The 23,935-nt window shown below is 32.6% G+C and overlaps 1 protein-coding gene and 1 long non-coding RNA gene across 2 annotated transcripts; both read left to right on the top strand.

Annotated features, from left to right (window-relative positions):
- The first annotated feature begins 717 nt into the window (after positions 1-717).
- LOC112017649 (microtubule-destabilizing protein 60) lies at positions 718-4,780 on the top strand. The gene is made up of 7 exons (XM_024050110.2): positions 718-848; positions 950-1,006; positions 3,214-3,255; positions 3,350-3,448; positions 3,554-3,613; positions 3,694-3,788; positions 4,380-4,780. Exons 1-7 carry the CDS (start codon positions 816-818, stop codon positions 4,513-4,515), a joined length of 522 nt encoding a protein of 173 aa, XP_023905878.1. The 5' UTR covers positions 718-815; the 3' UTR covers positions 4,516-4,780.
- A 4,652-nt stretch (positions 4,781-9,432) lies between these two features.
- LOC112004883 (uncharacterized) lies at positions 9,433-12,372 on the top strand. The gene is made up of 3 exons (XR_010628889.1): positions 9,433-9,666; positions 11,016-11,330; positions 11,886-12,372. It is a non-coding gene; the product is annotated as an uncharacterized LOC112004883 (long non-coding RNA).
- Positions 12,373-23,935: the final 11,563 nt, after the last annotated feature.

The raw sequence follows: 23,935 nt of genomic DNA, 5'->3' as shown, positions 1-23,935 counted from the left end.
TTGGGAAAAAATTCTGGTTGCACCACTACTTGCGTATTAAATTTTTACTAGAAATCTACTCATAATGAAACTTTTACTAAAACTATAAGGCTGTCGCTTTTATTTATAATAATAACCTTAAGGCTATTACTGTTACATGTACTTTAGCGGAAATCTCTTTTTTTTTTTTTTGGGTACGTGTAATTTAAATTTTTAAATCATTGGGATTCCCTCCATGGCAAGCCAAAAAGAATTACACGTACAGTTCAGTTTCTTCACTTTACTCTCACTTTGCAATTATCACATTAAACAATTGACCTACACTATTTCAATCTAGTTAAAAAAATGTAGAATCATATCATTGCATATTGTTCTTTTATCTATTTTCTGAAAACTTTTGTCATTGACATTTTTAATATAGAAATTAGCATTTCAAATTTTCTCGTAAACACTGACAACTCTAGCTGAGTTGCTAGCTAGTCTTACTGAGATCGTAAGCTGTTGACAAAACCATGTCATGCTCTTGCTTTAATTAGGACTGAAGTTTTTTGATGATAGTTGATAGGAACCAGGAATTATGTCTTTAATTAAAACCCCAAAAGGAGATTTGAAGAAACTTAATTAGTAGGGTAATTACGTATGACAAATATATGAATGAGAGGGAGGTTTAATCAGAAAGTTTGGTGCAAGAGAGCATGCAAATATTTAAGCATGCTGGTGATGTAGCAACAGAAATAAGCAGTGAAGACAGCTACCAATCTCCAACCTCCAATTTTCCAACCCTTTATATATTCACTTCAATTCTGTAACGGTTCAACCATCAAAGCCTAGCTAACATGGAGAAGACACACACCAAATCAGCACTTAAGGTTCTTTATGCTTCTTCTTCTTTATTTTGTTTACTCTTTAATGCTCTTAGTACAATGTTTGTACTTAATATAAATTTTTGTTCTTTTTTTTTGCTTCAAAGTTTATGAAGGCTAGTTCACAATCTGCACTCTCGTGGAGCTCTACTTCTAGAGGAATGGTGAGATATGTTCTACTTCAACTGGCTAGGCTCCTATAAACATATCATTACCAAAGTAGCACATGAGTTTGGCCCCTAGAATTAGGACTCATTTGGTAATGTGTTTTGAAATCGCATATAGTTTTTTAAACTTCAAATTTTTCCTAAGTCTAAGTTTTTTAAATAATTACATTTTAAAAATAAATTGTACTAAATGAACTGACTTAAGATGTCACATTTTAACTTAGTTTTGAAATTTTAATCTAAGTTACAGTTGATGTATTCTTGGATTTGAAAAGGGGATGCATGGAGGGAGTGTGGGGGTGAGATATATCTTAGGTTCATAACTTATTGTGTGAGCAAAAAGATATCTCATTTTGGTTTACCCTACCTCAATTATGAAGTCATAATTTATAAAATTGTGGACAGCTTTACATACTGTAGAAGCAATATAGACACGCTCGATCTTATCTTTGAAGTTATGATTATAGACAACTTTACATTATTTTTTTTTTTTTTTGAGAATCAACTTTACATAACTTTAGAGAAGGAAAGTGGAAAAGAAAATCTAATCATTGTTGCTACCTTTCTCCTATGGTATCCCTTTTATGGAGGAAGTTCCTTATTTGCCATTATTGTTTCCTTAATATTGATAAAATTAATAATTCAGGATCCACAGGAAGTGCACAACAAGTCAATCTAATTCTAGGTTCTTCCACATATGCACAATAGTAACGGTTAGTGCACTAGTTGTGAAAAATAACATTTTCACATGTGAAACGTCATTTATTCCAAAGTATTTCTCCACTTGGCAAATAGGAGAAACACATACACTTAAAAAAGAGTGGGGGGAAAAAAGGAATAAAGAAAGCTTCCATTCAATAAGAGTTCTCAAATTAAATTGGTTGTGTTGACTGTTGAGGACGACTTATCAGCTTAAAACAATTATAAAAAATAAAAAAAAAAAAAAAACCTCGACTCATGTGGAACATAATCTTATCAATTTTAAGTCTATTTTATGGTTAATATTTTATTTTTATTTTTTAAATTTGATAACTTATAGAGTCTTATATTATTTAAAATTTTAAATAATGTAGCACGAAATTTGTAATATTTAACGTGGATAATAAAATGGATTTATTTCAAATAAAAATTATTCTAACACTATTCAAGTTTTGGTACCATGTGCATTTTATCCACTGTTTAATAACATATATTAATATTTTCAATAATCAAATGGATTTTCAATAATCACCTAGATATTGTCCCATATACTTGTTATAATAATGCATCATACTGTGAATTTTCTAGATTCATTTCTCACTTCAAATTATCCCTAATATGTATGTAATACATGTTAAACCTAAGTTTTGTAAGTGTTTCTACCATATCACACTACAGCCTAGAAAAATTTTAAAAAAATTTTTAGGTATGAAGATATTAAAACTTCATATATATGCAACAATTGAGAGAAATAAAGGTCAAAAGAGTCTGAGCAAAAAGCAAGGAGGTCAATACCGTACCGGAGGCTATACCGGTTTGCTCAGTGGTACGATATATTTCGGATACCGGTCAATACCGGTGTACCGTTTCAGGTTTACCGCTATTTTTTATATTTATAAATAAATATATACATGTATGTGTGTGTGTATATATTATAATAAATATAAAAGCTTATCATAAAACATTTCTCAATTCAAAACTAATTATTCATGGTTTTAGACTTTAGTATTAATTAAAAGAAAAAAAAAAAAAAAACACACACACACACACACACACACACACAATATAAAAAATAGAAAACTTAAAAGTTACTATTATATACTAAGAAAACAAATAATACTAATAAGTTAATGCAAATAAGTTACCATTCTACCCTAAAAAAAATTCAAAAATTAAAAAAAAAAAAAACTTTTTTCTGTACCGGCCGGTACGCCCGGTACCGGCCGGTATTACCCGAAATTGGCCGGTATGGCCGGTACGGCCGGTATTTAAACCGGTACGAAACGTTAATGTTTCGATACCGGTATGCAACCGGTACGGCTGATACCGGTACGGTATCGACTTCCTTGGCAAAAAGGCCCCTTTATTTGCATAATCATGATATAGGCATTTTTCTTCTCTATCATACGCTCATTCTTACATGAATGTTGGCCTGGAAGCTTACGTAGTTGGTGGTACATGATTGTCACTAAAGTATATAAAAATGGATGTTTTTTAATTCACAGACAAAAGATGAGCTCAAAGACAGGCTCTTTGGCAAATCCAAGGTAAATTTATTCAACTTCAGTTGTCCCATTCCTTTCTTTTTCTTGATGTCTCTCAATTGTGAGACTCCAAATGCATTTCTATCCATCACTCTAGGCTTCTCAGAAGTCTCCACCAAGAGAGAACACCAAGCCACAAGATTTCAAACTTCATACCCAAGAAAGAGCCATCAAACGCGCAATGTTCAACTACGAGGTGAGTCTTGATCATGACCTTGCTTGTTTAATTTGTGTATAAACTAGAGCTTAGTTTGATCATTTCTCCAAATTTCTATAAACGTATGAATAAATATACATGCAGGTTGCTACCAAGTTGTTTGTCATAGAGCAACAGAAGAAACAAGCAGAAAGGTTGCAGAAGGTAAGCCATATATATATATATAACCAATTATATGTTATGTGAGAGCACTAGCTTTGATAGAAATGCTGATTATGAAACAGATGATAGAAGAGGAAGAGGTTCGTTTGCTTAGAAAGGAGATGATTCCAAGAGCTCAATTGATGCCCTTTTTTGATAGACCCTTTTTCCCACAAAGGTAATTAAGGGCCTTAATTATGTTTAGGTATCCTAAATTTGGGTTCAGACAGTGTACATCAACGGAATTTTTTTGGCAAGTATATATTTAAATGATCATCCGTTTTTTTGGGAAAGGGGATTATATCAAATCGGAATTGAAGTTTTTCTTCGAAATGATGAGGCCAAAAAAATGGAAAACTGATTTAATTTTCAAAAAAAAAAAAAAATCAATGGAAAAACTTCACGGAATTGTTGATATCTGGTAATTGAAACGGTTTTGCTTGTATTTTGATAAGCAACTTGGATTTAAAAAATTAATAGACCTTTTTTCCTTTTTTTTTTTTAAAAAAAAATACGAAATTAGTGAAAGATCCATAGAATTATGGCCAATATTCGGACAATTCGTTGATCTAATTCAGGTTTCATAATCTATACTAGAGTTGATATAGCACAACAAATAAATTTTGCCTTTATGTATGACTAGTCTTTTACTACGTTTTTAGAACCTTAGTGATTTTTTCAATCTTAAAGAAGAGGATCTATGTCTGAGATTCAATTCATATGGGAGCTGGAAACTATTGATACCATCAATTGTTTCCCCATTTTGCAGATCAAGCAGGCCCTTGACAGTTCCTAGAGAACCAAGTTTCCACATGAGGAGTGGCAAGTGCGGAGGCTGCAATATCTCTTGCAATGGACTATACACTTTTCAAGGAAGTCATGGTGGTCTGAATGCTATCAAATAATAAAATCACATGGCTAAAGAAAAAAGTTTGTGAAACGTACGTACTCTTGATGCTGGTTCATGCATGCTGTACAACGTAGATCATAGAAATTTCGACTGTTATGTACTGTACGTAGTTGTGATATGGTAGATCGTTTATAGGGAGTAATTAGTGACATTTTCCTAGTTTTTCTTTTACTTTTTTTCGTTTGTTTCTCTCTCTTGATTGATGTTACTAGGGAAGGAGACGACTTTCTCCTGGTCGAAATAATGTCATTTGTGTTTTGTATCTCTCTCTCTCTCTCTCTCTCTCTCTCTCTCTCTCTCTCTTACATTGAATGGGGTTGGGGGTGGCAATTCGTGTTCGCATTGTTGGGTTCATGTCGTGTTGACTCATGAGTATTTGACTATATAGGTCAACTTTAATCCGACATGTTTATTAAATGGGTCAAGATTTTTCAATCCTAACACAACCCATTTATTAGGGTTAGTTATGTTGACATGTTTATAAGATTTTATCAAAATGGGAAAAAAAAAATAATTTTAGTATTAACTAAATTAATATGAATTATGAAAAATCAAACAAATAAATATTTTTAATATAAAATTGAGAACTAATGAGTAACTGTATTACAAATAATAATTCAAAACTAAAATATATCTCAATATTACAAATAATTAATCATAATATGTCAAAGAAAATAAATTACAACAGCTAATAAGTTTATATATCTAGGGTTTGAAAGGTATATTGGTAAAATGTCATTTAATTAAACTAGTTAGACAAGTCAAATGGGTTCCATGTGATAGACACTAACTCAACCTATTTATTAAACAGGTTAGTCGTGTCAACCCGAATATAACATGAACCCATTAAAGTTTAACCCATAACTTACTAATTTTGTGTTGTATTGTATCGGATTTGGATTCACAGGTCGTATTTAATTTGGCCACCCCTAAATGGGGGCCATTGCTGCCATTTTTTTTTCTTCGAGGAAAAGTTAGCTTTTTTTTTTTTTAGTATTAGTAATTATTTATGGTATATATAGTTAGGGTAATTATAGGTTTACATTGTACTATAGTAATGTAAATGTTACATTGTAGATTAAACAAATATATGCACAATGTTGTACACATTTATTTAGTCTACAATATAAATCTTACATTGTTAGTATAATATAAACAAAGAATTTTCCATATAGTTATTTGAAGTTTAAGCTTATAAAAGTTGCAGTTATCTCTCTCTTAAGAATTATTCGTAACCCCCACCCTTAACAATGTAAGTGAAGATTGCCCATTTGTGCGAAAGGGTGTAATTGTTCATACCCATATTAATGGTTCCTTAATGTGTATGGTAATATTGTTAGACTGAGAATCACCAACACAGAACGAGAGAGAATTAAAATGTAACAATGAATGAGGAGTTTTAGTATTTATAGACTCCTTTGTGTCTCTTGGGAAGAGATATGTCTATTTACCTAGGGTTGTATCTTATCTAAGAGACTCAACTCTTCAGTAAATAACTAACTCTAACGTTTAATTAATACTCTACTGAAAGTTGGTGAAACAACACCATCCACCAAGTGGGGAATATTGTATAAGAGAGGGTGTACTATATTATGGTGTGATCACCTATCACTATTATANATGGAAATCCTATTGCGGCGGCTCAAAACGGGCTTTATAAAGCGCTGCAATAGGAGGCCTATAGAGGCGTTTTTTAAAAACGCTGGTATAGGAAGTCCAAAAGCGTGGGACAGGTCCATCCATTCCCTTATGGGAAAAGACTGTCCCGCGCTTTTGAAAGCGCTGGGACAGGTCCATCCATTCCGTTATGGGAAAAGACCTGTCCCGGCGCTTTGAAAAGCGCTGGGATAGGTCCCTCAATTGCCTTATGGAAAAAACCTTCCCGGCGCTTTTGAAAGCGCTGGCACAGGTCCATCCATTTGTTATGGGAAAAACCTGTCCCGGCGCTTTGAAAAGCGTGGGACAGGTCCCTCAATTCCTTATGGGAAAAAACCTGTCCCGGCGCTTTTGAAAGCGCTGGCACAGGTCCATCCATTTGTTATGGGAAAAACCTGTCCCGGGCTTTGAAAAGCGCTGGGACAGGTCCCTCAATTGCCTTAGGGAAAAACCTGTCCCGGCGCTTTTAAAAGCCCCGGGACAGGTCCATCCATTCCCTTATGGAGAAAGAGCTGTCCCAGCGCTTTAAAGCGCTGGGACAGTCATTCTCCATTCCCTTATGAGAAAGAGCTGTCCAGGCTTTTAAAAGGCTGGGACAGCTCTTTCTCCATTCCCCGGGAGAATGACCTATCCAGCGCTCCAAAAGGCTGGGATAGGTCACCTAAGCGCTGGGATTGGCCATTTTTAGGTTTCAGCAAGTTTTTAGGTTTCAGAGGTATTTTGGACTTTTTTTTTTTGGGTTTTGGGGGTTTTTTGGTCATTTTTAGGTTTGAATGTATTTTGCTCATTTTTTGGGTTTCTTGGGTATTTTGGTATTTTTTATGTTTCGGGGTATTTTGGTCATTTGTTGAGTTTGGGGGTAGGTTGGCTTCTTTTAGGTATGGGGTATTATAGTCTTTCATTGAAAAATACATTATATTTCTTTCAATTTTGGTGTTTTCTTAGGATTCAAGGGTATTTTGGTCCCTTTTTAGGCTTCAAAGGTATTTCAGCTATTTTTCTTGCTTTAGGGGTGTTTCAGCCATTTTTGGGTGGTAGGGGTGTTTCGTAATTTTCTACGGTTATGCAGGTAAGTTGGCCTTCTTTTAGTTTAGGGGTATTTTAGTCATTCCAAAGTAATATTTAATTATATTTTAATTGATAGGTCCTCTTCTCATCTTACATTTTTTTTCTAGTTATTACATCATATTTTAATACATTTACGTAGCGTATGGTAATTTATTATCTATTAGTTAATTATGACAGTATTAAATCTAAAATATTTTAATTAATTTATTAGTAGTCTTAGAAGTATGTAGAATTCATTTATTATTAATTTTCAGATTTACATTGAAGTGTCATGTGAATATAGTAGATACCATTATCGTTTGATAGTTTAGAGATGTAGTTGAAGTATTAGTCATATTAATCTCGATATATAAGAATTCTGAATGTCTCCTCGACTGAGATATCCTCCTCGGAAGATGATCCTTCACAAGAGGATTCCATCTCTGGCTTGTCTTCTCCGCATCCCTCTTTTCGGATGTGAAACAGTCCTCTCGTGGCATTCGCCATTAACTTGGCCTGACCCTTTTCCCCACATTAATAATTTGTAGTGAGGAATTATATTTTATTAATTTGAAGTATTAAATTAAAATATATTAAATTAGTTTGAAGTATTAAATTCAATTAAATTTTGTTACATTTTATTAATTTGTAGTGTTAAATTATATTTATTAATTTGAAGTATTATATAATTCTTATTAATTATTAAATTATACTCAATTAGTTTGTGGTATTAAAATATATTTACATATTTTTATTATTTAATAATTAAATAAATTTTATTGGGTAAAGGTTAATAATTTGTATCCATTATAATTTGTGATTACTATATTTTCCAATCATGGGGGAAAAACAACCTAGGGGTGTGATGAAATTTTTTTTCACCTCAAACGCATAATACTCATCACACCCCTAGGTTTTTTTTTTTTTTTTTTTTTTTTTTTTTTTTTTTTGTGATTGAAAATGTAGTAATCCCAAATTTAATTGATGCAAATTATTAACCTTTATCCAACAAAATAGAAAAGCCTCTGAACAAGCGCTCACGCGCGTGCTCAGAGGTTAGTATTCTATAATTATATTTCTTTTTGACAATTTTGTTAATGTAGTAATCAATTTATAACGTTCATTGCACCTGCGTACACATTAAGCAATAGATCTTTCAGTCCCATATCTATTCCTTTTTATTATCAATACTCAATTCAGTCCCATATTTGTGGGCATATCTAAACTTTTTTTTTTTTTTAATTTTAGTAATGTACAAAAAAAGAATACTTTGTTTTTAAATGATTCATTTATCCAAACTTATATTCATCCATGGGTATGTAATCCTCAATTATATATACTTGGCAGCCATGATAAATAAAAAATAAAATAAAAGAAAGAGGAATTGCAAAAGATAAATCTAAAAAGCTGTTTGAGCCTCTGACAATGTCTGTTTAATTGTTTAGGAACCAAATCTTTATATATATATATAGGATTTGGAAACCAAATCTGAAAGGAGAAGAAGAAGAAAAAGGAAGAGCTTTTTTTTTTTTTGATAAATGAAAAACAAAATTGAATTTAGTAATTGAAAAAGTGGGAAAGTGAAGCAGTTTTTTAGGAGTAAAATATGGGAAGTGAAAATTAAATGTAATCAATTGTAAAAGGAAAAAAAAAAACTGAATAAATTAAAAGCAATTTTTTAGGAGTAAAACATGGGAGGTGACAATTTAAATATAATCTATTGTAAAAGGGAAAAAATTAAATTGATAATTGAAAAAGTGGAAAACGTTGTTAGCATATTAAAAGCACTTTTTTAGGAGTAAAACATGGAAAGTGGAATCCAAGGGTAGTTTTTTTTTTTTTTTTTAAATATTTTTTTAATTTTTACTTATTTATCTTGTTAGTTGAAAAACTTGTTTTTTTTTTTTAGAAAACAATGTTAATTGAAAAACTTGTAAGTGAATAGATAGGTGTTATTTAATAATTAAATAACTTTTCATTAATTAATTAATTATCTCTTCTATTTTTTTCTCAAAAAAAGAAACCTATTTAATATTAAATATCATATCACACAATTACATACAAAGGGATTAACTCAATTTTATTTCAACCTACTAATTTTAAAGACCAAACATTTTCACACCCAATTCATTACTCAACTTCAACCATTCTTTTTATCAAAAAAAAAAAAAAATGAGACACGTTATTCTATTTACTTCAAGTTAACTATATCACATCAGAGAAAAAAAAGAGAGAGAGGGAGAAAGAACGCAGCAGAGGGAGAGAGGGGGAGAAGGCCGGTGGAGATCAAGTGTCGCCGGAAGGACAAAGCCGGAGGAGATCGGCGTTCACCAAGCAGCAGCGCCTCGTCCTCCTCCCCACTACCGCTATTCCTCCTCCCCACCGCCAAACTGGGTAGATCGGCTTTCTCGCAGCCTTTCTCGCTAGATCTCTCTCCAATAAGGTAACTCTCTCTCCCTCCCTCCCTCCCTCCCTCTTCTTTTCAAAATTTAGATTTTTTTTTAGTTATAGATTGTCGATGATTTTTTTTTTTGGATTGTTGTGAAGTTTCAAGATCAGTGGCTTCCGAGAAAATCATTATCAAAACAATTAATTTAAAAAAATTAATTTTTTTATAAAAAAATATTTTCTTGATTGTTATATGTTTTTCGGAAACCAAACGGGTTATAATTTATGTACGTGGAATTTGGGTTTAAAAAAAAAGAGAAACGGTTTTGTTTTTTTTCATTTTTTAATGCTTTTATTTATTTTTAGTTGTCTGGATTTGAATCTGAGCTAATTTGATTTATTTACTGCTTCAATTGGTTTTAGAGTAGTTAAACTGATAAAGTTCAAATTTTTATGCTTTAATGTTATGGAAAGTTGCAATTTTGAATTGGGTTCGTTGTAATTTTCGTGATCTTGGAGATACGTTTTTGCACAACGGTTGGTTGGCACTTTATATGTACTTTTAATTGCTTTTAGGAGCAATGTTGGTTTTTCTTTTTACAAAGAAAAATCGCTTTCAGTGTGCTAATTGAATAGTACCTATATTCTATCTTAGTTCCATTGTAGTTTGAAAGAGTTGGCTGCTAAATTGTGTGGTGTAAATGAATTTGCGGTAAAATTTGATTACTGTGTTTATTTTTAAGGTAGTGCTGTTAATTTACTTTGAGTATCATTGAGACTGTTAATTGTTATGTTTATTTATTTTTGGTGCTCACAACAATATTAACAAGTAAACTTGTGCACTTTATTGCAATTAAAGTCAAAATGAGTTGGGTGCAGTCAAGATTGTATGTTAACTGGAAATTTCAAATCTTTATGTCATATATTACAAATAGTATATGGTTAACTTGGGAAATTTCTATAAAGCTTTTTCACACATATGTTTTGAACCCCCATTGTTATCAAACTTTGCAAATCATATTAATTCAAGATGTTCGTATTTTTTAGCATTCTAGTGATCAATTATTTGTTTCTTTTCATTAACATTTCTATTAATTATTTTCTTAAGATCATATATCTAGCCTTAATATTACATAATTGTCCCTTAGGAAGCATAGAATGGTATATATATATATATATGTTCATTTTTGGTTTACTACTTTGTTCTTAATTATGAATATCATGTAAGTTTTTATGTGCCTAATGCATACACCTTTGGTACTTTAATTTCAAATCCTGCTATAGATAATTTAGAAGAGGGCTGACCTCAGGGAACAAATTTACAGTAATCTGCAAATGATGGAACTTTAGATAATTTATTCTTGACCACATATCTTAATTTTAAGTAATCTTTGTTGCCTGTAGATGGATCCATTCCTCTATTAAGTTATCAACTTATACATGCCGCTTAAATTCAGGAAGTGAGGTGAGAATCCTTGTGTGCAAATGCAATCACTCTATGTTGTTTACTTTCTTTTAAACTTATTTTGGGTGCTTTTTTTTTTTTTTTTGGAAAGTTCTTCATACTAATTTCATTTGGTTTATGAAGGCAGGTTACTCAAGAGATAGAAACTTGCAAAATGTTAACTCTCTACAAAGAAATAAGGGATCCGAGTTTTCATGCATGATTAAAGAGGCTAAAGTTTTGGGCATGGCACTTGGCATTGCTTGCTTAGATGGGTAATGTCTACTGTTAAAGTAAAAAAATTTTAATATAGGATTATAGTAGCAAGAACTCACTAGTTTTTTGTCAAATAAAGGAATATTAAAATTTATCTACATGAAATCTCTTAATGGGTTTAATGAATAAAAAAGTGTAATGAATGGACACTAAAAGAATGAAATAATTATAAACAGTTTATAACGAATGGACACTAATGGAGCAGTCTTGTTGCTGGGGTTTTACGAGTGTTCTCTCTCTGAGTTTATGCCTTCTCTTAGCTTCAGACTTATGTCTTGTTGTTGTATTGTGGTGTGTTGTGTAGTGTTGTGCTGTGTTGCTGTTTTGTTGCTGTTGTGTTGTTGTTCATCATCATGAACATCTTGTACTTCTCTTTTATTTTTTTCTCCCTTTAATAAAAGTTTTCTGTTTACCTATAAAAAAAAAAAAGTATATCAAAACTAAAACAAGCCTATACCGTGGTTCACTTGTTACATGGTTTTGGACAGGAATTGACCTAATTTACGTCATTTAAGTTATCATAGTAGTGAGTAATGGTTAGTTCACTTTTGCAGGAGTGGCAGCTTGTTTGAAGTTTACCTTCTTCTTTCCGTGGGCAAACACTGGGATTGCTAAAGAGTGAGTAAGATCTGCTTCTTAATTCCCTTAAATTGTAAAATAATGTGTTTACATTACTGCTGTGGTGGGTTGTTGTTTTGGAGCAAGTGGGTGGCTTGCATGGAGAGAAAATGTGGTGTATTTTATGTTGTGAGTGTTGTTTGTTCTGTGAATGTTGACGTATTGTTGTTCAATTTGTTGTCAATTTCTCATATTTTGTCTAAGTAAATACATATGGTATGCTGTGATGGGTTGTTATTTGGGAGCAAGCGGGTGGCTTACATTTTTGAAACTCAATGTGCAATGGTGAAATCGTAGTGTACGTGCGCCTCGGAACATTCTAGACACTTGGGATGTATTATTTCGTGTATGTATAACATTCTAGACATTTGGGATATAATTATTGATATGGTGTAATTAAATATATTTAGTTTCTTGGTTTAATGTGGTATTGTATTTGCTATTGGAAAATATGTATTGTAGGTACATTACAGGTGCTAAAAAAATTAATTAAAAAAAAAAAAATGACATATCCCGGCGCTTTGAAAACCGCTAGAATAGGGTTTGGAATATATATATATTTTTTTTAAATGACCTATCCCGAAAGCGCTGGTATAGGCCTTTTAAATTTTATTCATTCATGACTTATGCCAGCGTTTTCATGACCTATCCCAGCGCTTTTGAAAACGCTAGCATAGGTAGTACCTATTCCAGCGCTTTCAAAAGCGCTGGGATAGGTTATATTCACATTTTCATAAAGGCTGTCCCGACACAAGTAAAAACGCCGGAATAGGGTCTGAAAGCGTCGGGACCTATCCTAGCGCTTTTGAAAAGCGCTGGTACAGGTCCACGCAACCCTATCCCGACATTCAAAAACCAGCGGTTTGAAGCGCCGGGAAAAAAAACGCCGGGATAGGAATTTTGACCCTATCCCAGCGCTTTTTGGGGCTATCCCAGCGGTTTTGAAAACGCTGGGATAGCCCCGTTTTTATTGTAGTGATATTACCACAAATTTCTTGAGTATATCAACACAAACTGAATTGGAGTGCAGAAATTTGCTCTTTCTGAGAAGATTCAAGCCCCTGCATTGGTGGGGTGTTGGTGCAAATACAATGATAATGGAAATAACACAACGAGAAACTGAATAATACTTCTAAATAAGAGGATCGAAGAGGCTGATTCATTTCCAATTTTGATACCTCCACTCTTCACCTCCCCCTTGCGCACGTATCTAGCCCAATATCTGAGACAATTCATTTTAGCCCATTAATCACCACAATTAAAAAGAATAAAATAGCCTCTCTCCTTTTCAATGTGGGATTAAACATTTTCACTAACTCTTCATCTTCCATATTCATTTCCACATATTTACATTTATGTTATAACATTTATTCATTTTAATTATTTAATATTAAAATGCTCCAACAATCCCCCACTCATTTTAATATTAAATTTTTTAGTTAAAGAGAGATTACTAGGCAGAGACAGGTCACTGTGCTTCATGAAGGTGTGCTCTACATTGAACCTTCACTTAGTAAAACAACGATCTCAACTCCAGAGTCGTAGTGGTTTTTGACTTGAACTAGGGCTGCTTTAGGGAAATTAAGCGTCACTGCTTACACATAATAACCCAGGTGTTGACATGAGCTTTTATAGCTAGCACTTTACGGCCGTGTGCTGATCCTGGTTTCATGAGTGTATTTGAGATTGAGTCTAAATCTCATAGGGAGCGGCCCCACCCCTACACTTATATAGGTGAAATTTTGTCAAGGGTGCTCTTGTAATTCTGACACCCCACTCATATGAGCTACAAATTTCATTAAGAGTTTTTTACTCAACCTCTCCACATTACAGGATAAATGCACTTACATCATAGGGATGAATAATTAAAAAATTATTTACAAAATAAATAATTAAAAATAAATAAATTGTGCATTTCTTACAACCATCGCATGATTCGTTTTTCTCATTGAACCCAATTCTCAGGATCTCTGGTCCTTGGGTTGGGTATCCTCATACATGGCTCATGATTCTATGGACTTTAGTCCCATCCCCCTTGACGTATTCCAGACTCTATCTTTTGCCAAGGCCTTGGTAAATGGATCTGTAAGATTATCATTAGATTTAATATAATCCACAGTTATGATGCCACTACTCAAATAAGATCGCACGATACTGTGCTTTCTTCTTATAAATCTGGATTTACCGTTGTAGTAACGGTTTTTAATTCTACCAATTGCGGCAGTGCTATCACAATGACTTAATATAGGTGGAATTAGCTGTTCCCACAGTGGAATTTCATTTAACAAATCTCTAAGCCAATTTGTCTCTTCACTGGTTGAAGCTAATACTATTAATTCAGCTTCCATTGTTGAATTAGCAATTATTGTTTGCTTTTTAGATTTCCAACAAATAGCACCACTACCTAAGGTAAAAATGTGACCAGTGGTAGAGAAAGAATCACCTAACAATGTATTCCAATCAGCATCACTAAAATCACAAGAATGTACTTTTTTATAAAATAAGCCATAGTTTTTGGTACCAATTAAATATCTCATGACTCGCTCAATAGCTAGCTAATGATCTTTACTAGGCTTGCTAGTAAATTTGCTAAGCACTTCTACTGCATATGCAATGTCAGGTCTAGTACAATCAGTAGCATAACGCAAACTACCAATAATAGTAGCATAATCCTTTTGATTAAAAATCTCATCATTATTATTCACAGGAAATAAATGAATACTAGAATCAAAAGGAGTGGCTACACTTTTGTGATCATAAAAATTATATTTTCTCAATATTTTCTCAACATAATGTGATTGATCAAGATATATTCCATCACATGCTTTTGTAATTTTCATGCCCAAAATAAAATTAGCCTCACCAAGATCTTTCATTTCAAAATGACTTTTAAGCATATTTTTTGTCTCATTTATAACATGCATATTTGAGCCAAAAATTAACATATCATCCACATAGAGGCTAATAATAACATGTAAATTATTCCATGATTTAGAATAAATACATTTATCACATTCATTTGATTTATAACCATTTTCAATCATGTAGGAATCAAACTTTTCATGCCACTGTTTAAGTGCTTGTTTTAAGCCATATATGAATATAGTTAGCTTACATACCTTGCTTTCTTGTCCAGGCAAAGCCTTTGGGTTGATCCATATAAATCTCTTCCTTTAGGTCTCCATTTAGAAAAGCAGTTTTTACATCAATTTGATGAATATTCAAATCAAAAATTGCAGCAATAGCAATTAACAATCTAATAGATGTAATTCTTGTTACCGGAGAAAAAGTATCAAAGAAGTCAAGATCAGCTTTTTGTTTAAAGTTTTTTGCAACAAGTCTAGTTTTAAACTTATCTATTGATCCATTCGATTTCAACTTTTTTCTAAGGACCCATTTACAACCTATGGTCTTACAATCCGGTGGAAGATCTACTAATTTCCAAGTACTATTAGAAATTAGAGATTCCATCTCATCATTTTTAGCCTTTTTTCCAAAATATGGCATCAAGTGATGTTAAAGCCTCTTTTAAAATTTGGGGATTTTCCTCAATGTTGAAAACATAATAATCAGGACAAAAATCCTTTTCAACTCTAGCTCTTTTACTCCTTCTAGGTTCCATTTCAAAATTTTCTTGATTTTGTAAATGTGAAGTAGAAGAACTAGGTTGTGACAAATATTTTTTTCACCCCCACTATTTTTCAATTTAAAAGGAAATTTTTCTTCATGAAAAATTGCATCACCAGATTCAAAAATTATTTTATTTTCAAGATCAAAAAATTATAGGCTGCACTATTAATCGCATAACCAAGAAAAGCACAGATAGTAGCTCTTATACCTAATTTAGGCATTTTAGGGTTAGTAAGCCTTACATAAGCAAGACAGCTCCATACTCTCAAATATCCCAAATTTGGCTTATGTCATTTCCACATCTCAAAAGGTGTGGCGTGTGACTTTTTATGTGGCACCATATTCAAAACATTACATGCAGTTAAAATAGCTTCACCCCAAAAATGTAAAGGTGTACCAGATTTAATTAACATGACATTTGTTAACTCAATTAAAGTTCTATTTTTTCTTTTAGCCACACCTTTAGAGCAGGTGAATTTGGTGCAGTAGTTTCATGAATAATTCCCAAAGACTGAACAAATGAGTTGAATGCACTTGATTCATACTCAGCCTCTATCACTTTTTATTCTTTTTATTTTTCTACCGAATTGATTTTCAACTTCTTTTAAAAAATCTTGAAATTTTTCAAAAGCATCACTTTTATTTTTCAACAAATAAATAGTTGTATATTTTGAGAAATCATCAATAAAAGTGATAATATATCTATTTCCTCCATGAGTTAAAATTCCCTCAAATTCACATAAATCGGAGTGAATTAACTCAAACAATTCAGTATTTCTTACAACACTTTTATGAGGTCTTTTTGTAATCTTAGCTTGACTACAAGTTTCATATTTTTCAAAATCTTTTGATAGTCTTGAAATTAATCCTAAACTACTAATGATTCCCACATATCTAGTATTTATATGACACAAACGAGCATGTAAAAAATTAATAGAAGAAAGCATATAAACTGAACTGGTAGATGCTTTATTATTCTCAACATTCAATTTAAACATTTCATCACAATCATAACCCTTGCCCCGCAAATAATCCATTTTTAGTGATTACATAATTATCAGATTCCATAGTTTGCTTGAAGTCAGCCTTGTTAAGCAAAAAACTTGACATCAAATTCTTCCTCACGGACGGAGTGTAAAGTACATCTTTCAATGTTAGCACACATCCGGAAGTGAATTTTAATTCAACATCGCCAGTCCCAAGAACTTTGGTTTTGCTAGAGTCACTAAGCATAACAGTTTTTTCTTCTTCAAAAGGAGTGTACAACTTGAACCAATTTTTGTCATAGCAGACGTGCTTATTAGCACCAGAATCTGCCCACCACCTTTCAACATATTGCACCATATTGATATCTGTAATCATAGCCACTAAAGGCTCTTCGATTACTTTAGCCTGCGGGACAGATTCACGTTTCAAAAATTTGCAAAATCGAGCAATATGCCCACTCTTGCCACAAATAAAATATATTAAATTGATTTTGTGAAGGGGGTCCTTGGTTCTTATTGTAATTTTTATTCGAGTTTCCCCCATCCTTAAGGTCTATTATTATTTTTAAAGGCTCTCTTTTTAGGCTTCAATTGACCATTTCTAGGAAAATGATTTTTGGGCATATTATTATTGGCTGAAATATGGCTTACCTTTGTGGTGGAATTACTATTGCTCTCGTGTCATGAGTGCCTCTTGTCCTCTAGTCTCCTCCTCCACATGGATGCGTGTGATCAAAGTTTCCAAGGATGTCTCCTTTTGTTTGTGCTGCAAAGTCTTTTGGAACTCCCTCCAAGATTGTGGTAGTTTGTCAATCATGCCAACTACCACCAAATTGTCTCCAATCTTTATACTTTCGGATCTCAATTATGCCACAATCATTTAGAAGTCTTGTGCTTGATCCACCACCAATTTTCCATCCACCATTTGGTAACGAAAAAATCTACTAGCAACATACTTCTTTGCACTTGCCTCTTTAGTATCATACTTGCTTTGTAAAGTTTTCCAAATTTTCTTAGCAGAATTATAAGTTGTATATTAATAATCATAAAAATGATTGGCAAGACGATTCAAAATATAAGAGCAACAATTATATTCATCTGTTGTATACTTATCTATTTTTTCTTGATGGAGACTAAATTCTTTCTCACTCATCTCATCGGTAGAAACCTTTGATGGATTCTTGTCAATGAGGATGTAGGTGACTTTGAGAAGACTCAAGTAGAAGAGAACCTTTTCTTTCCACCTCTTGAAGTGGGTTCCCTTAAAGCGAAAAGGCCTGTTGAGATCTTCAACATGCTCATTTGGTTTCTCTTGTGTAGGTTCCATGTGTTGAATCTCCCTAAAATTATTGGTGCAAACACAATGATAATGTAAATAAAATAAAGAGAAACTGAATAATACTTTTGAATTTTATTAATTTAAAGAGAGAAATTACACAACACTATTTGGATTGAGACGCGACACTCGCTCTCTTTAAGGTGATTCAAGCCCTTAGTTGACTAAACTTTGTAATCCGTGCAAACCGTCTTTGACTTGTCTTCCACAGGATACAATAGCCTAATAAGTGTCATATGGCTAGAACCTCCGCACAAAGTGTTCAATCCCAAAACTCCACCAGAAAGAACACCCTTCCTTGCCAAGAACCTCTCTATTTTTTTTAGTGTATATTGCAGTAACTTAGATTGGGTCTGAATGAGTCTATATATAAGTTCAATTCATTTCCATTTTTGATACCTCCACCTTTCACATTCCCTTGCACACGTATCTAGCTTAATATCTGAGACAATTCATGTTAGCCCATTAATCACCACAATTAAAAAGAACAAAATAGTCTCTCTCATTTTCAATGTGGGATTAAACATTTTCACTAATTCCTTATCTTCCATATTCACTCTCACATCTTTACGTTTATATTATAACATTTATTCATTTTAATTATTTAATATTAAAATGCTCCAACATGCTTCAATCAAAATCTCGTCGAGAGTTATGAAAAAGAATGTAAAACATACTGTGTCTTTATATTTATTATTTAAACTATAATATGCATAAAAAGAATACACTATAATAAAATAATAAAAATGAAATAGAAAATACATAATCTCTTTTCTTTGGTATACTTTAGAATTTTATAAAATAAATAATAGAAACATAAGAAATATATAAAGTTATTATTACTTCGTACATTATATATATATATATATATATTTTCAAAATACATATAAAATATCTTGAAATTTTTCAAAAGCATCACTTTTATTTTTCAACAAATAAATAGTTGTATATTTTGAGAAATCATCAATAAAAGTGATAATATATCTATTTCCTCCACGAGTTAAAATTCCCTCAAATTCACATAAATCAGAGTGAATTAACTTAAGCAATTCGGTATTTCTTATAACATTTTTATGAGGCTTTTTTGTAATTTTAGCTTGACAACAATTTCACATTTTTCAAAATCTTTTGACAGTCTTGGAATTAATCCTAAACTACTCATGATTCCTATATATCTACTATTTATATGACACAAACGAGCATGCCAAAAATTAATAGAAGAAAGCTTATAAACTGAACTGGTAGATGCTTTATTATTCTCAACATTCAATTTGAACATTCCATCACAAGCATAACCCTTGCCTACAAATAATCCATTTTTAGTGATTACATAATTATCAGATTCCATAGTTTGCTTGAAGCCGGCCTTGTTAAGTAAAAAACTTGACATCAAATTCTTCTTCATGGACAGAGGGTAAAGAATATCTTTCAATGTTAGCACGCGTCCAGAAGTGAATTTCAATTCAACCTCAGCACTCCCAAGAACCTTGGTTTTGTTAGAGTCACCAAGCATAACAATTTTTTTTTTCTTCAAAAGGAGTGTACAATTTGAACCAATTTTTGTCATAGTAGACATGCCTATTAGCACCAGAATCTGCCCACCACCCTTCAACATATTGCACCATATTGATGACTGTAATCATAGCCATTAAAGGCTCTTCGGTTACATTAGCCTACGGGACAGATTCACGTTTCCAAAATTTACAAAATCGAGCAATATGCCCACTCTTGCCACAAACAAAACAAGATCTATTAAATTGATCTTGTGAAAGGGGTCCTTAGTTCTCATTATAATTTTTATTTGAGTTTTCCCTTCCTTGAGGTCTATTATTATTTTTAAAGGCTCTCTTTTTAGGCTTCAATTGACCATTTCTAGGAAAATGATTTTTGGGCATATTATTATTGGCTGAAATAAGGTTTACCTTTGTGGTGGAATTACCATTGCTCTCTTGTGTTATGAGTGCATCTTGTCTTCTAGTCTCCTTCTCCACACGGATGCGTGTGATCAAAGTCTCCAAGGATGTCTCCTTTTGTTTGTGCCGCAAAGTCTTTTGGAACTCCTTCCAAGATTGTGGTAGTTTATCAATTATGCCAGCTACCACCAAATTGTCTCTAATCTTTATGCCTTTGGATCTCAATTCTGCCACAATCATTTGGAAGTCTTGTGCTTGATCCACCACAGATTTTCCATCCACCATTTGGTATCGGAAAATTCTGCTAGCAGCATACTTTCTTTGCACCTGCCTCCTTGATATCATACTTGCTTTGTAAAGTTTTCTAAATTTGCTTAGCAGAATTGTAAGTTGTATCATAATAATCATAGAAATGATCGGCAAGACAATTCAATAGATAAGAGTGACAATTATATTCATCTTTTGTATACTTATCTATTTTTTCTTGATGGTGAATGTATTCTTCCTCACTCATCTCATCAGTAGGAACTTTTGATGGATTCTTGTCAGTAAAGATGTAGGAGACTTTAAGAAGACTTATGTAAGGTTAAATTTAATCAACCATCTTATTGGCTTTATTCCGTGCCAAATTTGCTTATATTTTAGCATTTAGTAACTCTGTATTTAGGTGGGAATCTTGTAAAGGTAGTGAGTGAGAGAGTGTGAAGAAATGCTCAAGATTGTGCAAAGAAACAGGGACTCACGACTGGATCTTGCGGGTGGCTCGCGGCTTGCAAGTCGCCAGAAGGTGCACACGTGCCAAGCATGCCAGAAGCTGAAGAGTCGCACCAGCTGTTGCACTACAGGACAAAAGTCTCAGGCTGGCTAGGCAGTTAGCTCGCGGCTTGAACTTGTGACTCAACCTAATCACGAGGTCAAGTCACCAGAGCACCCTGTTTGGGAAAAGCTGACGTTTCACATTCCATTTTCACCCTAGTATAAATACCCTTCATTCCCACGAAATGCAAAGAGTGTAAGGTTGAAATTTATCAACCATCTTGTTGGCTTTATTCCGTGCCAATTTGCTTGTAATTTAGCACTTAGTAATCCTATATTTAGGTGTGATTCATGTAAGGGTAGTGTGTGAAGAGAATGTGAAGAATATTAGAGAAGTGAGGCTAAGCTTTGTATCCCCTTCTAATTAACATGAAAGCATTTCTTTTCAACGTAAGAAAGAAGAACTATTACACAGTACACACGGTACAAAATTCTTTAAAAGACTAATGAGATCCAACGAGTTATGAAACTGATGAGAAATTCTAACAAGCAGCATGAGGGGAAAAGGGAGACATCCCTAGAAACAATAAAAATTGATGGCATGGGAAGGAACCCATTTTTTCTCAGTTTTGGAATAAAAAAGAGGTGAAAAATTATATCGCACCTTTCCCAGCCATCAATTTCTATTGGGCTCTAGGAGATATAGCTCCCATTTCAACAAAGCCAACTCAAACAATGTGGTAATTGAGCAACTATATGCACTTAGGCAACAAGGTAGGGTCCCTTTTATAGGGATCCCCTGGCTTTGGGATAAGTTGGTTTCTAAAAACTAGTTTTCTGTTTGAGCCCATGGTTTAGCATGCATTTAGTCGACACATGGTTTAGTCCATCACTTTCCTTATTTTTTAGATTTTATTGTATATACGTTACTTTTGTTGTTGGTTAGAGCTAATTCACTTGTATAATATTTTGTTTCTCTTCGTGAAAAATAACTTTTTTTTTGTGGCTTGTGAATTATATAAACAATGGAATTTGTTTCTTTAAATGATAAATTATCTCTTAGATTTCATTATTTATATAAAATATATTTTTCTTATTTTGTTTCTTTCATCATAAATAATCACTTCTATTATTCAAATTCTATATTGTATACATTACTTTCGTAGAATTATAGGACATTCATGTTAGGGTTTTTATAAATAAAATAAAAATAATTGTTCCTGACAATTAATTGTTTTTTTTTTTTTTCAATTGATTTTCACTATGTATATATTACTTTTTTCGTCAATCAAACTCATATGTGGTTCATGTGAGTCAAAATTATTATTTTTAGTGACAAATAATGGCTTTCCTTCTTTTTAGACTTAATTGTGTATACTTTACTTTCGTTGTCAATCAGAGCTACAGATGGTTTACGTGACTCAAGATTCTATTTTAATCAATTTTCTTCTTTAATTTCCTTTTGAACAAAGTTTAGCTATAATTGGTTTCAACGCTACTCAATATCTTTTTATTGGATGTGAATTTTAAGCAATCCATCATTAGATTACATTTTATTTTTATATTTTTTATGCTTGTAAAATTTTCAGATAATCAAAGATCAATAACAATGTCATTAATCAAGTGTTTAAATTTCATGTTTTTGTAGTCTAAAATTAAGCATAAAAAATAAGTATGTGGATCTAATAGTAAATAACATCTAATTGATACGAAATTTGAAATGCATGCTAAGAACATAAAGAACATACAATCCACTGTTTTTAGTAGAAAATAATCACTTTTAGATTCAATTATGTATATGCGAAGAGTCTTATATCTCAATAAGATAGCTTACTCTCTTATATTAGGAGAACTAGGATTTGAATTCTCCCTCCGCCATTGTTGTAAATATCAAATTATCAAAAGACAAAAGATTCCACTATGTATGCGTTACTTTCATTGTCTGTCAGAGTTACAGGCAATTCACGTGAATCATAAAAAATTTATAATGTTTTTGGAAATTAGCAATATGATGGCCGATTTATTAAACATTAATAAAAAAATGAGAATAAATTCAATAAGGATGGAGTGTAAACCCTTTGGTTACACAACCAATAAGGACATGTCACATCAGTATTTTACTTAAGACTCATTGTAAAATCAATACATCCAAATACACCTAATAACATCTAAAAAGAAAAAAAATTATTTCACATAGGGGTGGCAAAATTAGACACGACTCGCGAACCCGACACGACACGACATGAAATTAGCAAATTATGGATTAAGGCTTAATGGGTTAGTGTCATATTTGGATTGACATGACTGATTTGTTTAATAAAGGGGTGGGGTTAGTGTCCAACCCATGAAACTCATTTGACATGTCTAACCTGTTTAATTAAATGACATTTTACCAATATACCCTTCAAACCCTAGGTATATAAACTTATTAGTTGTCGTGGTTTATTTTCTTTAATATATTATGATTTATTATTTGTGATATTGGGATATGTTTTAGTTTTGAATGATTATTTGTGATGCAGTTACTCGTTAGTTCTAAATTTTATTTTTAAAATATTTATTTTTTGGTTTTTCATAATTCATATAAATTTGGTTAATACTATTTTTTTTTTTCCATTTTGATAAAATTTGATAAACAGGTTGACACAACTGACCCGTTTAATAAATGGGTCATGTTAAGAGTTGAGGCATCTTGACCCATTTAATAAACATGTCAGGTTAGTGTTGACCCATATAGTCGATTACTCATGAGTGGACACGACACGAACCTGACACACTAACACGAATATGAATTGCCACCTCTAATTTCACATATGTGAAAAAGAATCCCTAAAATAAAACCTCATCTCCCTCTTTAGCTCCTTTGTCTCCCGCCACAAACCTCACCAGACCTCCTTTGCGTGGTGGTCATTGCTTCAACGTTTGGTGAAGAGGCCCACCCAACTATTTTCAGAAACTTTTGGCAACGTTCATGGACACTGTGGTTGGGCTTGTAGCAGCAAAAGCGGCGGAGCAATGGACTACTTGAGGACCACTTGGATGCAATCAAAACTCTCCTCTTGATAAATGGGTTCTCTTGCTTTTCTTGACCTTTTAGGACCTTCACGGTGTGCCCATTTGTGATAAATTAGCAAATAAATTTGGTTTTCCTATAAACTAGTTTGACATCCCCTGTATACCAAATACAGAACCCAATTGACAACTTTTTTAAAAAAATCATAACTTTTTCATTAGAATTACTTTGAGGAAGGCATTGATGGAAAGAAAGTCTTCCAAAGAAGACAAAGAACCAACTCTTCTCTTGAAATTGCTCAGCACCTCCTTATGAAACCAAATATTGAGATTTGGTTGTTTAAAAAAAGGGG

The sequence above is a fragment of the Quercus suber genome, unplaced genomic scaffold, assembly GCF_002906115.3.
Source record: "Quercus suber isolate HL8 unplaced genomic scaffold, Cork oak 2.0 scaffold_71, whole genome shotgun sequence".
In the NCBI taxonomy this organism is placed as follows: Eukaryota; Viridiplantae; Streptophyta; class Magnoliopsida; order Fagales; family Fagaceae; genus Quercus; species Quercus suber.
This window is presented reverse-complemented; position numbering and strand designations above follow the sequence as displayed.